The sequence below is a fragment of the Capsicum annuum genome, chromosome 6 (assembly GCF_002878395.1).
Source record: "Capsicum annuum cultivar UCD-10X-F1 chromosome 6, UCD10Xv1.1, whole genome shotgun sequence".
NCBI classification, from domain to species: domain Eukaryota; kingdom Viridiplantae; phylum Streptophyta; class Magnoliopsida; order Solanales; family Solanaceae; genus Capsicum; species Capsicum annuum.
Window position 1 is genome coordinate 68,145,361 of NC_061116.1, and position 15,757 is coordinate 68,161,117.

A 15,757-nucleotide genomic window follows, 5' to 3' on the forward strand; every position below is an offset into this window, starting at 1 on the left:
CTATAATGAAGTCCATATTAATCATCTCCCACTTCCACAAGGGCAAAGCTATCTCTTGGGAAGAACCACCTGGCCTCATGTGTTCTACTTTAACTTGTTGATAATTCAAATACTTGGAAACAAAGTTAGCCACATCACGTTTTATATTATTCCACCAATACAAAGATTTCAGATCTTAGTACATCTTAGTAGAGCCTGGGTGAACAACATACCTCGAAGTGTGAGCTTCGTCAAGGATTTCATTCCACAAATCATCCTTATTTGGTACACATAATCTACCCTGGTATCTCAAAATACCTTCACCACCGATCTCAAATGATATCACCTTCTGCTGGCCCACATCATTCTTAATTTACATAAAGATGGGATCTTCAACCTGCTTCTTTTTAACTTCTGCATAAAGGAAAGACGTAGCTATCCATGAACAACTATTCCCCCATCAGTCGCACTTCTAGATTTGCAAGCTGGTGGATATCTTTCATCATCTCTCTCTTCCCTTCCTCAACCTGAGAAAGACTGCCTATAGACAATCTACTGAGGGCGTCGGCTACCACATTTGCCTTACCCGGATGATAGTGAAGGCTCATGTCATAGTCTTTAAAAAGCTCCATCCAACGTCTTTGCCTGAGATTTAGTTCTTTCTGTGAGAAAACATACTGTAAACTCTTATGGTCAGTAAAAATATCAACATGCACCCCATAAAGATAATGCCTCCAAATTCTAAGTGCAAACACCACAGCTGTTAATTCCAAATCATGAGTGGGGTAGTCCCGCTCATGCACCTTTAACTGCCTAGATACATAAGCCACTACCTTTCCGTGCTGCATAAGTACACACCCAAGTCCCACATGGGACGTATCAGAATACACAACAAAACCCTTTGTACCTTTCGAAAGAGTCAAAACAGGAGTCGTAGTTAACTTGTCTTTCAACTTCTCAAAACTATTCTCACAAGAGTCGGACCATAAAAACTTCACCTTTTTCTGAGTCAACTTAGTAAGTAGAGCAGTTATAGAAGAGAAACTCTCTACAAACCTCCGGTAATACCCTGCCAAACCCAAGAAACTCCGAATATCGGTTGGAGTCGTGGGTCTGGGCTATTTTTTACTGCATCAATCTTTTGGGGATCAACCTTAATCCCTTAACTAGACACAATATGCCCCAAGAAAGCAATAACATTCAGCCAAAATTCACACTTGGAGAATTTCGCATACAACTTATGATCTTTGAGGGTCTGAAGAACAGTGTGGAGGTGATTGGCATGGTCCTCCTCACTTTTAGAGTAAACCAAGATGTCATCAATTAAAACTATGACAATAGTTCTAGGAACTGATGGAAGACCCTATTCATTAGGTCCATGAAAGTTGCAGGGGAGTTAGTCAACCCAAAGGACATGACTAAGAATTCATAATGACCATATCTGGTTCGGAAGGCTGTTTTAGGAATGTCTAACTCCCTAACTTTCAACTGATAATATCCCGAACGAAGGTCTATTTTTGAAAAATACTTAGCACCCTGAAGCTGATAAAAAAGGTAATTGATTCTAGGAAGAGGATATTTATTTTTCACTATGACCTTTTTCAACTGGCGGTAATCGATGCACATACTCAGGGAACCATTTTTTTTTACACGAAGAGTACAGTTGCACCCCAAGGAGAAATACTAGGTCTGATAAAACCCTTATCTAGGAGATCTGCTAGCTGTTCTTTCAACTCTTTTAACTTTGTAGGAGCCATTCTATATGGAGGAATAGAAATAGAATAGGTATCTGGCAATACATCAATGCCAAAATCTATCTCCCTATCAAGTGGAATTCCTGAGAGATAATCTGAAAAAACTTTTGGGAATTCATTTACTACTTGGAAAAACTGAAGGAGGAGACTTTCGGCGTTAGAATCTTTAACCCGAATAAGATGGTTCAAGCAACCCTAGGAAATAAGTTTATGGGATCTGAGATAAGATTTGAATTACCCTCTAGGTGCTAAGGAATGCCCATCCCACTCTATTGCTGGCTCATTCAGAAAAGAAAAGGTAACCTTTTGGGTCTTACAGTCTAGTATGACATAACACCAATGGAGACAGTCCATCCCTAGGATAGCATCAAAAGCAACCATATTAAGTTCTATGAGGTCTGCTACAGTATCCCTACTAAGAATAGACACAACACAATTTTTGTACAGCCTTCTAGCCACAATCGAATCTCCCACCAGAGTGGAAATAGAGAAAGGTTCAGCAATCACATCGGGTTCAAACCCAAAACTAATAGCCATATAAGGGGTCATATAAGATAAGGTAGACCTAGGATCAAGCAATACATATACCTCACAGGAAAAGATTTGTAATATACCAGTGACTACGTCTGGCGGGGCTTCCGCATCCTGGCGATTAGTCAGAGCATACAGCCAGTTGAGACCGCTCCCAGCAGCTGAATTGGTGCCCTTTTAAGGCAGTGATGGTGCAGAAGATTTTGCCTGAGACTTAGCTCCACCAATATTCTTCCTAGCAGAGGGACATTCTCTCTGGAAGTAGCCCGTCTGACCGCATAAATAACATACCAACGAGCCCAACTGACACCTTCTCGGGTGATGCCTACCACAAGTCTTACATCACGAATAAGGACGGTACTGTTGAGCCACACTATCTTACGACTGAGTATCCTGAGCTTTGGGTCCCTGGCTGGCCTGAAAACTCTGAGACCGTCTATCAACTGGAGGTCTGGGCGCTGGGGCACTAGCTGCAGATTGCGCCTTGCCCCAAAACTTCTTTTTTTGTATTTGTTACCCCAATTACCACCCTGCTGCTGATTGGGGTTCTGATCCACTGATCTGGCTCTCTTCGCCTGCCTGTCCTTCTCTCTGGACTCGGTTATCTTTTTCTTCTTCTCCCCAACCTGCTGCATGTGGACTGTCAGCCTAGCAAAATCCAATTCCCTGTTTAGCATCGCCCCTTGACATTCAAGCACCAGATCATCTGAAAGGCCGAAAAAAAACTTCCTCATTCGGGTCCTCATACTGCTCGTCATCTCAGGAGCATAACGGGCTAGCTGATTAAACTTTAAAGTATACTCCTGAACACTCATATTACCCTGCTTAAGGTTCATGAACTCCTCTGCTTTGGCTTCCCTCAACTCTAGAAGAAAGAACCGGTCAAGAAGAACTTCTACAAACTCTTTCAATATTGTGGGCTCAGCACTGTCACCCTTCCTCTCTTTCCACTCATTATACCATTGGTTGGCTATATCCTTTAGCTGGTATACCGATAGCTCAACACCTTCCACCTAATCCATATGCATCACTCTAAAAATCTTCTCTATTTCTTCTATAAACTCTTGCGGATCCTCTTCTACCTTAGCGCCAGTAAACTTAGGCAGGTTCATTCTCATGAACTGACCCACCCTAGTAGCTTCAGATGTAACAGGTGCAGACCCAACATCTTCTGATCGTTGAGCCTGATTAGCCACCAACTGTGTCAGCATATGAATAGATTGTCTAAATTCTGCATTCCAAATATCCCTCTGAGTAGTCGAGGGATGGTTAATATTAGTCCGAGGAGCCCTAGCTGGACTGGTTGGGACTGGAGGGACTCTCGGAGTAGGGGCAGGTTCTGGAGTATGAGCTCTGTTACGTGTCCTCATCCCATGAGTGGGATGGACTTCGTCCTCTTAAGCATTAACGTTGGTGCGACGGGGAGGCATAACTGGTTTTTCTGAAAAGTAAGAGATCATTGATTAGGGGACAAATTAGACTCTGAAGCACGAACTAAATCACAAAAAAGAGAAACATTCCTAAACGCCTAGTAGCCTCCTGTTTATAAGTGTGGCGAGCTACACACTCATAAATAAGACACTACCCGACTAGATTTCGCAGACACCCTGGGACTATGAACCATGTTTTGATACCAAGTTTGTCATGACCCAAACTAGGGCCTGGTCATAATGGACATCTCGAACCCTGAGGGCCTGAAATGTCCCTCTCTATCTGGTAAGCATGCACACATTCATATAAATAAAGAAGATGCAGAAACATAATCTGCTACGAAAACATGGTCAATTCTGAATTCAACATAAGTATGAAAATTGAAAATAAACTAAATCTAATAACATCTGACTCGGTCTACAAAATCTCTACTACAGGAAAATCTGAAAACTGTTTGAAAACTGGGACAAGGCCCCCAGTAGGCCAAAATGATAATAAGGGACATAATCTAAAAGACGGGCCTTCTGGAATAGAGAAAGCTCACCAAATAATCACTGCAACTATTTCTGACGAATCTACTGCCTTTCTGGACCCCTAGACTGAGCCCCAGAACTTGGAGGGAGGAGGGAGAGGGTCATTACATATGTACTGGTATGCAAAGAAATTCAAAATAAAGCTTATATGTAAATAAAATAGTTTGGGAAATAACTTTGTCAAAATATTATACATCAAGTGGCTTTCGAAACACATGGGCACATTTCTGAAAAACATGTAACCTGCCTGTCAATGCAAGTTCTGATCTGTATATTACTTCTGAGTTAGGTGGCACTCCTCTATAATTCTGATATTCCACGGGCGGTATAGAATCCGCCATTGACTTGTCGGGGAAGTCCCCAACCTAAGTGTGCCGCAAGGGTTGGAGTTCCTGAATCTGATACGCCACAGGGCTCTAGGCCAACGTAATAAATAAACCCAGATCGGCAAATCACAGTTTTGGGCGATGAGTTGTTTGATACTCACGCCTTCTTCGGGAAACTACCTAAACTCTCTTTATGCCCAATTTTATGTTGTTCTAAATCATGCATGTTTCTAGTTTCAACATCTGAAAAGTCTGATTCCAAACATGCATTAAATCTGTTTTGAATTATCATGGCATAATCTAAATTGGTGTCGTCACATCAAGACTTGGAAGTCCTATTTCTGAGTCATAATGCATCATGCATAATTCTTTCATTAAAACACAGTTTAGACCACCCAAACATGCAAACAATATAAAAGATTTCATGTTTCGAGAATACAGTCAAAACTATGCTGAGATTGTTCAAACATATGGTGGTCATGTGCTTTTGGCAAAATCATGCAATCTCTCATTATATGAATATTTTCAACATTTATCAATATGCACAACCCTCTCTTTCGAATTTAAAACCATAAATCAATTTGTAACATTAATCAAGATATTTCATATCATGCTTTTCAAGATACATTCAAAACAATCCATATAATAAGAAAATTGGGAAAATTATACCAAGAGAGGGATTTATGTGCGCCATGCTCTCAATTCATTCATAAATCATAAAACATATGCATACGTATATATAATTTCAAATCAATTTGGGGAAGGTCAAAAGACCAAACAATACCGTCAAGATTTCTAAAATATAAATGTATTCGTAAATCTGAAAACCCCTTTCTTAAAATCATAATTTCTATGCCCATGAGATTTTTAGGAAAATCCCGCGTACCTCAAAATAGGAAAACAATGGGTGTTTCTTGAAGCCTATGATTCGGGGATTTCGAATCTTCAATCGATTTTGAAAACCCACGGTTGAATCTTGAGTTTCTTGAAGTTCTTGTTTGAAGCTCTAGAGAGTATTCTTGATGATTTTGATGAAAGTAGGGTTAAGTTGCTCAAACATACCCTAAATCCTTTGTTTGGACGGTTTTAAAGGCTAGGAAAAAGTCAAAATTACCCTTAATGACTCCTAAACGAAACTAGAAATTTGAACTTAAAAACCCGATTTCGGGTTCCACCGCGACGCGCCACAATCGCGGTGGTCTACTAGAATTAGACGAGTGGAAAATTGAGTGCCTCCGCGATGCGCCACCATCGCGGAGCCCACTGGAATTTGACGATTGTCAATTTGACCCTCTCCGTGATGCGCTAGACACCAAAATGACGATGTTTACAAGTGGAACTTTAAATTATTCATAACTTCTTCACCGAGGGTCCGTTTTTGACGAATCTTATATCGTTGGAAAGCTAATTCAGTCATCTACATAATGAAAGGTTGAAATCTAGGAAATTCCACATGAAAATTAATTTAGATCATTCTAAAAGCTAATGCTTAGACTTTCCAAGGACGGAATTTAGCTAAGAAGACATCGGGGTGTTACATTGAATAAGCAAGTGAATGTTCTGGAAAGAAGAAAATGTATACTTTGGGCCATTTACTACTTACTATACTTTCCTATTTAATTTTTATATTCTTATATAGAAATAAAAATAAAAAAGTATAGAAAAACTAAAATACTCTTTTATTTTGGGCCTATTTTAGGTTTGGGCTTTTTATCTTCAAATTTATTTTCATATATAAAAATTTAAATTTTAATAAACTATTCCCTATAATTTTTACTCCCTGTTTCTCAATTTATATGAAATATTTTAAATAGATATACATTTTAAATATATACAAAGACTTTTAAAATTTATGATATAAATAATTATACATACGTGTGTAGCTATAAATTATTTTTTTGGTGGATGGAATTATCATTTTATAGTTATTTACACTTAATATATAAATATGTTATTTTTTTGGTGACTTACTAAAAAGAAAAGTATGTTATATAAATCGAAATAAAGATAGTTCAATATTATAGGTTAAAATTTAATTTTATATAAAAAATGAAAATTAAATTTCTGAGCATGTCGGATGAAGGTACTATAAATATACAAAATTATTAAAACAAAATTATACAAATCATGTTCAAATACATTTCGATAAAAATATTGATTTTGAAAATTTTACTTTTAGAGTACATCTACAGTAATTAAGATACATCTTCCCATTGAGTTATTCGTCCAAAAAGTATAAACTATTTATAATGTTTGTTGAAAATAAAAGTATTAAAAATTAATATTGTATACCATACAAAATGTTACGATATATTAAGAATGAACCAAAATAAGATTGAGAATAAAATATTATAGATAATTGATTTAAAAAACCGATAAGTAAATAATAATATAATTATCTTTTTATTATTTGCACATCAACAATATATGAAAAGAGAGGGCTCATTGAGAAATAATGTCAATGTTTGATTTTTTTTTTAAATGTAATATGATAACTTAAACAAGATATTACTATATAAAAATATTAAAAATAATATTTTAATATTATCCGTGTATCGTGCGAGCGAGTATGTATACTAGTATATCTATACTAAAGTCGATTAAATATAAATTTACACGGACAAATCCTATATGAGAGTTAAAACACTCCTAATAAAGGGGAATTGAACTGGAGACATGGTTAAGGACCGATAATTCCACCACAAGCCTGGTAGGTCTTATCAAACAAACTTGTTCCGATGGCCATTTTCAGTCCGTCTTGTTCTTCTACTTCCCCATTTGTCTCCTCCAAAAATTCGCCGTTACCTAACATCAATTCGTTCCGTTCTCACCGCCGTAATTTTCCCCGAGTTCGGTTCACTCTCAGAGTTAAAGCCGCCATGAGTGTCGAGTCTCCATCGTCTTCCGCTACCGACCGCGGTGATGACTCGCCGAAGGTTTTACTTGAAGTGAAAGACCTCTCTGCTGTCATAGCCGAGTCAAAGCAACAAATTCTCAAAGGCGTTAACCTCACTGTCCGCCAAGGCGAGGTATTCAATCCAATTACATATATTTGATGATTCTACGTAAGTTGTAGTAGCTATGTTTGATAAATTTACCCTATTTTGTTTTAGCTTATTGCATAATTGTACCCAAGTTTTTGCTATATTTGGTAATTCTATTGCAGTTCTAGCTATATTTGATAATATCACCAGAAGATTTCAGAGGTATTTCATAGTTCTACCGAAGTCTTTAGGTTCATTCGATAGTTTTACTGAAGCTATTAAGTAAATAAAGGGAATCCTGGTGCACTAAAGCTTCTGCTATGCACAGGTTCCGGGGAAGGGCCCGACTAAGAGTTTATTGTACACAGCCTTACCTTGCATTTCTGTCAGAGGCTGTTTCTAAGGTTTTAACCCATGACCTCCTATTCACATGGCAACAACCTTACTAGTTACTCTAAGTCTCCCCTTCACTGAAGCTATTAAGTATTTTTGAATTTTGAATTAGAATGAATATATTTTCTTGTATTTTCTTTTTTTGCTAATTCAATATAGTGATTTTTGTTGGTCTTTCTCGGTAACTTAGAAAACTGGGAGGAAACTTGTGTATATCTAAGAAATTGGTATTACTGGATAAATGGTTAAATGTACTAGAGATTAACAAGAATTTTCTTCGTTTTTCTTATTCAATTTTCTTCAAAGTATATATAGTTGGAGAAATTAGTAGTAACTGGGTAAAAGGTTAATTGAACAGTATAAAAAATAATTTCTCTTCTTTTTCTTCTTCAATTTTTTTTAGTTTTTGTTATTTTCCAATGAGATGTAGTCTTATCCATTCCTTTTGTCACAGGCTTAAACAGGTTAGAATTGTCCAAGTTCTGACTTTGCTGTTATATTGAAACAGGTACACGCTGTAATGGGTAAGAATGGTTCTGGAAAGAGCACCTTTGCCAAGGTTAGTGCTTTTTTGTTGTTTTCCCCCGATCTGCCACTTCGGGAATATTATTATTGATTAGGGTAATTGACCTTGGTTCTTGGATGATGTTATTTGTGCATACACCTTTTTCTTGGCTGTTCTATTTTTCTTTGTTCCCTGATGTTTTATAACAAAAGATACATTCCTTTTTGTTCTTTTGAATGATCTCTTTGGTTGGCACTAGCATCACCTCGTTTTGTTTTTCTTGCATTTTAGTAGGCATTTGGACGTTTGGTTGAAGTTAGAAAAAAAAAACAAGTGTTTGAAGTTCAAGTTGAAAAGGTGTATTTTGGAAGTTAATTGTATTAGGACATGAGTTTCTGTTGGAATAAATTGAAAACTTGTGAGTGAACCATTATTTCACCTGAAATATCCTCAAATTAATTTTTTAGCTTTACTTTCTCTTCTATCTCCACTAGATGGTAATAGCCCCTACGAGCACGGGCCCAACGTCTGCTGATGTGAAATTGTATTTTTGAGTGTAGTTTTATGTTTGTTGTAACTAATGTAAAGCCAGATGAATAATCATTGCACAGCAAAAGCATAGTTTTATTTACATGGCATGTTGTATGAATGTGAGAAGACCCATTCTTACATTAATATAGTATTTACATATGGATGGGGTTACATCCATATGTAACCCAAGACTCAGGTTAGGACTGGGGGTGGGGACTAGGAGCACTTTCCTGTCTTGATGGGGTTCCATTAAGTATCGACTCTTAGTCCGTTTTTTTTTGCCGTGGTGATGGATGTTTTGACGCGGCACATTCAGGATGAGGTGCCTTATTATTTGCACTTTGCCGATGATGTAGTCTTGATTGATGAGACTCGTAGTGGAGTTAATGCTAAGTTGGAGGTTTGGAGGCAAACTCTTGAGTCTAAAGGGTTTAGGTTGAGTGTCCAAGACGGAACATTTGGAGTGTACGTTCATCGAGGAGTCTCATGAGTCCGATGTGGTTGTTAAGCTTGACACTCATTATATCTGTAAGAGAGATAGTTTCAAGTATCTGGGGTCGATGATTCAGGAGAATGGAGAAATTGACGAGGATGCCACTCATCGGATCGGGGTAGGGTGGATGAAATGGAGGATCGCCTACGGTATCTTGTGTGACAAAAAGGTACCTCCCAAACTTAAAGGAAAGTTCTACAGAGTGGTGGTTAGACCGACTTTGTTGTATGAGGCGGAGTGTTGGCCTGTTAAGAAGACCCACATCCAGAAGATGAAGGAGACAAGGTGAGAATGCTTAGGTGGTTGAGTGAGTATACTAGAAAAGATAGGATTAGAAATGAGGTTATTCGGGATAAGGTGAGAGTGGCTTTGGTGGAAGCCAAGATGAGGGAAGCAAGGTTGAAATGGTTTGGTCATGTGATGCGGAGGAGCACGGATGCCCCAGTTCGGAGGTGTGAGAGGTTGGCTAGGGATGGTTTCAAGCGAGGTAGAGGTAGACCGAAGAAATATTGGAGGGAGGCGATTAGATATGACATGGAGCAGTTTCAGCTTACCGAGGACATGACCTTGGATAGGAAGTTGTGGAGGAGGCGAATTAGGGTAGAAGGTTAGTCAGAGTTAGGATGTTGTATGTTTTGGTGTATACTTGGAGTATCTTGCTTTTGGTATTATTGTATGTGTTAATTTCAATTGTATCTTGTTCTATTATTATTCCTTATCTTATCTTAGATTGCTATATTTTAAGCCAGGGGTCTATCGGAAACAACCTCTCTATCTCACAATTGAAGTTGTGGTATGGACTGCATATACTTACCCTCCCAAACCCCACTTGGTGGGAAAGACTGGGTATGTTGTTGTTATTGTACATATGGATGGAAGCGGGCATTGGCAAAAGCCGATACAAGAACACAATCACCCACTACATTGTTGGTAGCAATCTTGTACTTGGCATGTCTCGTTATAGCTATGTTGTTGCGGTGCTTGACAAAGTACCTGCGGAAATTTTCAGTGGTGGGCTTCTTGTCAAATGGAAGTGTGTAAGAGTAGTAGAGAGAATAGTAACAGTTGAGTTGGGTTAGTAGTCCGACATAACTCTTTAAAGCATCTTCAGTCACATGTTTCCCTGGTTTTTCTTCAATCTGACTTCTAAAAATGGAAGTCAGAAACTTATCTACTAAAATATATTATAGTAATGACAGAACAATTTATTTTAAATCAATGAGATAACGGTAATACATTTTTTGATAATCTTCACTATAATCACGTTCTAGATCATAAAAACTATAAGTAGCTAACAAAATGCTTAATTTTTTTTTTTTTTTTAAGTTATTAGAAAATTCACCAGAGAATTCTGGTTGAATGTGTCAAATATAATCAATATATACTAAGGGGTTCTAAAGACATGACTAAATGATCAAGCTCTGAGCTATATTCAGGAAAACAACTAAGATGCATACTATACCCAAGCTGTGAATACAGAGGTCAAACTTCAAAGAGTATCTAATCATATCACTATGCCAAAGAAGTCGAGAAAGACAATAGTCATCGGAGTTAGCAGTAAGACAACTTCCAAAGTGATGAGAAGAACAAGAAAGAGCAGGACTTAGAAGCTTTCAAGTTAGATGAAGCAAAGGACTTAATAGTTCTCTAAGTTGGTAGAACAGAACCAATTAGGGTCATACCCATGTAAGAAGTATGCTGTATTATTTTTATTACAGCTTGCACATTTTTGGGGTAACTGAATCAATAATTAATTAATGGATATGGAAATAAAGAGACCCACAATCTTCCAGATTGCCCTAGAAATTTGGAAAAGAAAGAATTATCAGCACTTCCTACAGGCTATGCACACCTGAATATTTGAGGATTCTATTAAAAATATCCCTTCATTGAGTGGAAATCAATGAACTCGTTTTAGCTAACCATTAATAAATCCTAAATACGAATGATGGCCTTAATTAAGAGAATGTAGCGGGCAGTGCATGAATATCTACAAAGATGAATCAAAGTACTTGGTCGATAGTGAGTTAATTCTATAACTATTTGTAGTTTCAGATGTGAAAATTATAGAACAGCATGAGATGTGAATCATCTATGTGCAGGCTCATTCAATCAAACATAGATACCAGGCACCTTGAGAGAAACCTGCTATGTATATCACTTCAGCCATTCATAAACTCAAGTATTAGAAGGTAATATTTGCCTCTAAATAGATGTATGACCAGAAGCAGATCTAAGATCTAAATGCTAGTGAGCTATAGACTTAATTTAGAGGAGATATGAGACAGTAGCTTCGAACTCTCCTTACCCGTCCCCAGATGTCAAGTAAATTGCAGCCTCTACGCATTTCAGGGAGAAACAGTTAGCACTGGATTTTTAAATCTGTTTGCACTTAGTTGTCACCGGAATTTCAAACAAATTACAATAATTAACACTCACATTAGCTTTTCTGGCAAATTACAACATTGATTCTCAGACTATGCCTCTTGGCGTGTAAATACTAGATTAGATAAATACTAAATAACTAACCTGAATAATACTTGTATCCATCAAAGTAAACAATCAACAGAGAAAGCTACAGTTGGGTGATACACTGAAGGTAATTCTAGCAAAATGAGATGATTCTGTAAAGGACACCTAAATTAGTACTCGCTATTTAGTAGATAGAAGCCACGTATAAATCAACAGCTGTTACCTTGCACAAAATTGAGGTTTCGGCATAGGATGAGCATTTGTTTGCCCGCATAATCGAGCTTGATGTGAATACCAAAAGTAATTCGCTTCTCCAAGTCGAAGTAAATGGAGGAAAAATTAATTATTACTTCTCCTGAATTAAGAGTTAGGAAGGGAAGAATAGAGAAAATTCTACATTTTACGAAGGGATAATAGAGAAAACTCACCAGAATTGAAAAACAACGATGAATTGAAACCAAATGGAGATGAAGAGCAAAAAGAAACAAGACGATGACTGAGCAGCTTCGATGACCGAGAGGCTAGAGAGAAATGAGAATAGAGAAATTTCCAGATTCTCTGTTGCGGTGGCTCTTCAATTTTAGGATAAATTACACGTTGCAATTTGGTCTCATTAAAAGTCTAGAATACCCCCAGACAAAAGCAAAATGTCTTTAAGCAGACATGTTGATACCACTATATACTGGCTCTTCTATAATAGTAGAAATATGTCTTCTTGCTAACTTTCCTGCCGCCATGATTGCCATTTGCAATGAAATGTTGTTCCTTGATTAAAGCTTTTTTATTACCTGAATTGTTTCAGGTTCTTGTTGGGCATCCAGATTATGAAATTACAGGAGGCAGTGTGTCATTCAAAGGCGAGAATCTACTTGAGATGGAACCTGAGGAAAGATCACTTGCTGGTCTTTTTATGAGCTTCCAGTCCCCAGTTGCCATACCTGGAGTAAGCAATATTGACTTTCTGAATATGGCGTATAATGCTCAAAGGAGGAAACTTGGACTGCCAGAGCTGGGACCAATTGAGGTATCTACATATGCTACCTTCATATTGTATGAATATTAGCGTGTACCATAGGGAATTTTATGCCTTGTTTCTCACCTAGAAGAGGCAGATAGGTACTTCCAATCTTGGATAATTCTCATGTGCAGTTTTACGGGTACATTGCCCTGAAGCTTGAACTTGTCAACATGAAGATAGACTTCTTGAACAGAAATGTAAATGAAGGATTCAGTGGTGGAGAAAGGAAGCGCAATGAGATTCTGCAACTAGCGGTATTCCATGCTCCCTATCTTTCCATCTCCAATCATGACCATGATATCCATGTTTATGTTTCAAAGTTGCTATTTAATGAGTATCCAATATCCATGTTTATGTTTCAAAGTTGCTATTTAATGAGTATCCAATATGATCAAGGGTCTATTGTAACCAATTTTTAAGTAACTGTACGATTATGACTTCTTTAATATACTGTTCAAGTTGGTCTTCACTTTTCATACCAGATAATTGAAATTATATAACTTTGTAATTCAGTTTTATATCAAAGGAAGAGATGGTTTCTGTTCATAACTATAATAAGCATTGTGACTGAAAGTCAAAGTGTCAGAGCTCTCTAAAGTTTCTTGTTTGCTACAGGTTCTAGGGGCTGACTTGGCAATATTGGATGAGATCGATTCTGGTTTAGATGTCGACGCACTTCGAGACGTAGCAAAGGCAGTAAATGGACTTCTATCGCCAAAGAATTCAGTGTTGATGATTACTCATTACTTACGATTATTAGAATTCATCACGCCGACCTATATCCATATCATGGTAAGCAAGTGGATACTCAACAAAGAGGAACGACAAAGAAGCAGTTTGACCGCTAGATTTTCCAAATAGAATTTGTTTCTTCATATTATCTGCATTCTCTAATCTTGCTCACTTAGGTAGCTTCAACGGTACACTAAGGACCTTGCTGTATTATGATGCTCATCTGTATGTTTTATTATATAGATAAGCTGCAGAAGATATTCATCTTCTTTTAAGTTTTCCCAGTGTTGGTACGGTTCTGATGGTACTCATGGTAAGTGATATGTTTGGATTGAGTGTTAGGGTCTTCATTGCTTGGTTAATCACGGTTCGACTTTTGTTTGCTTTGTCTTTTTCCCTTGTCGTTACTCAATAGTAAATGGTGCCCAAGAACATCAAATCCCTATATGGATTAGTTTTTGTGTTATACGTGTATTTTAGCTCTACCTTTTCATTAGTTTAGTTGTCACTAATTAATATCTGATTTCCATTTCCAGGAGAACGGGAGAATCGTGAAGACTGGAGACATATCAATAGCTAAAGTTCTGGAGAAAGAAGGCTACAAAGCAATTTCTGGCGCATGAAGGCCTGCCCTCCATGATGATGAAATTTCTGGTTCGCCTCATCAGCTACTAGAGGAAATATTTTTACTGCTCCAACGGTATTTAAGAAAGTGGTAATAGTGATGCTTCCACTTTTTTCATCAATATCAAATGACTCAAAATGTCGAAGCGCAGTTGTCTCAAGATGCAAGAGTTAAGGAACTGAGGATAAACTATGTCCCCTGACGTGGGCCGAGAGGGGAATTTTGATGACATGGGATTGAGTCATGTATTCTATCCATCTTTTTTCTTTTTCTTTCTAAGTCATAGATTAGTTTGTGTTGGGAATCTTTGTAGCCTAGTAGATTAGTTTGTGTTGGCTATCTAAACTTTCACCTTCTTGTGAAGGTTCAATTCCGTGGTTGTAACCTACTCCTTCATTCCCTTCCTCCAAGCCCAGTTTTCTTTTCCTTTTTTCCTTTTTTAATAAAAAAAGGTCTGGTCTTCTTTCTGGAAAAAGCCTGATATCTATCTGAGTGCCAATGCTGTGAGCGACATTTTACCTCTTAATTCTATCAGGACCAATTGCTTTCTTAGTTCCTGAGTTATTTGGTTGTATTGATAGTCGACGTTCATTTGATCACCATTCTAGGCATATATGTTTTTTGCCTAGGGAGACCAGATTTCTTTAATTTATCAACTCTTTAACATAAAGTACAAGTAGTAAAATGTCTTTTTCCAATACGAAAAATGTTATTATGACGTGGTTTAATAAATTAATGATCGTTATCTTAATTGTTAATGGAGGAATCGATACCATAAATTAAGACGTTGGATATTAGAACAAATTGCTTCGTTGGAATCTACTTCTCCGGAGGTAGTGGTATGGACTATATATATTTAACCCTTTCCAAACCCCACTATATGGGAATATACTAGGTTTGTTGTTACTGCTTTGTTGGAATTCAGAATAATCAAACTGTGTTGTGAAATATAAATTACGAATAACAAGAATAAATAGAGAGAGAAGACAAAACATCTCTATTTATAGGGGAAAATACTCCTAGTTTCTCTCTAAAAGATAGATATTTCATATCCTAATAGATATCAATTAGATGTTATCTATATTTTTTATAGACATTCACTATAATGTAAATATATTATAACAGTCCCGTTGAATGTCTAACCGATAGATAATGTGTCTCATTTACCTTACTAGAAAAAATCCAGTGGAGAAAAATATCTAGTGAAGGAAAAATAGAACACATTTCTAATAGTACATATTTCGTCTGTTTCATTAAAAACCTTACAAGGAAAACCCAGTGGGACAAAACCTTGAATGGGAAAAAGAGTACAACACGTATTTTCTCCCCCTGCCGAGAACATCAATGAACCTTTGCATCCCGATCTTGTGCACCATCTTCTTGAAAGTTGTAGAAGGAAGAGACTTGGTGAATAAATCAGCCACATTGCCACTTGAATGAATTTGTTGCA

At 37.2% G+C, this 15,757-nt stretch overlaps 1 protein-coding gene across 2 annotated transcripts; it reads left to right on the forward strand.

Annotated features, from left to right (window-relative positions):
- Positions 1–7,156: 7,156 nt before the first annotated feature.
- Positions 7,157–14,782, forward strand: LOC107873359 (ABC transporter I family member 6, chloroplastic). Of its 2 annotated transcripts, none has more exons than XM_016720187.2 (6): positions 7,157–7,583; positions 8,440–8,490; positions 12,735–12,956; positions 13,082–13,204; positions 13,566–13,742; positions 14,219–14,782. In XM_016720187.2, the coding sequence occupies exons 1-6, from the start codon at positions 7,293–7,295 to the stop codon at positions 14,303–14,305; spliced, it is 951 nt and encodes a 316-aa protein (XP_016575673.1). In that variant the 5' UTR covers positions 7,157–7,292; the 3' UTR covers positions 14,306–14,782. The 2 variants fall into 2 exon arrangements, with proteins under 2 accessions (XP_016575673.1, XP_047270704.1); XM_047414748.1 differs by having other exon boundaries at positions 7,175–7,583; positions 13,049–13,204.
- Positions 14,783–15,757: the final 975 nt, after the last annotated feature.

Coding starts and splice junctions, on each gene's coding strand:
- LOC107873359 (XM_047414748.1), top strand. CDS start 7,293: ATGGCCATTTTCAGTCCGTCTTGTTCTTCTACTTCCCCATTTGTCTCC. Junction 7,584..8,439: donor TCACTGTCCGCCAAGGCGAG/GTATTCAATCCA, acceptor ATATTGAAACAG/GTACACGCTGTAATGGGTAA. Junction 8,491..12,734: donor GAAAGAGCACCTTTGCCAAG/GTTAGTGCTTTT, acceptor GAATTGTTTCAG/GTTCTTGTTGGGCATCCAGA.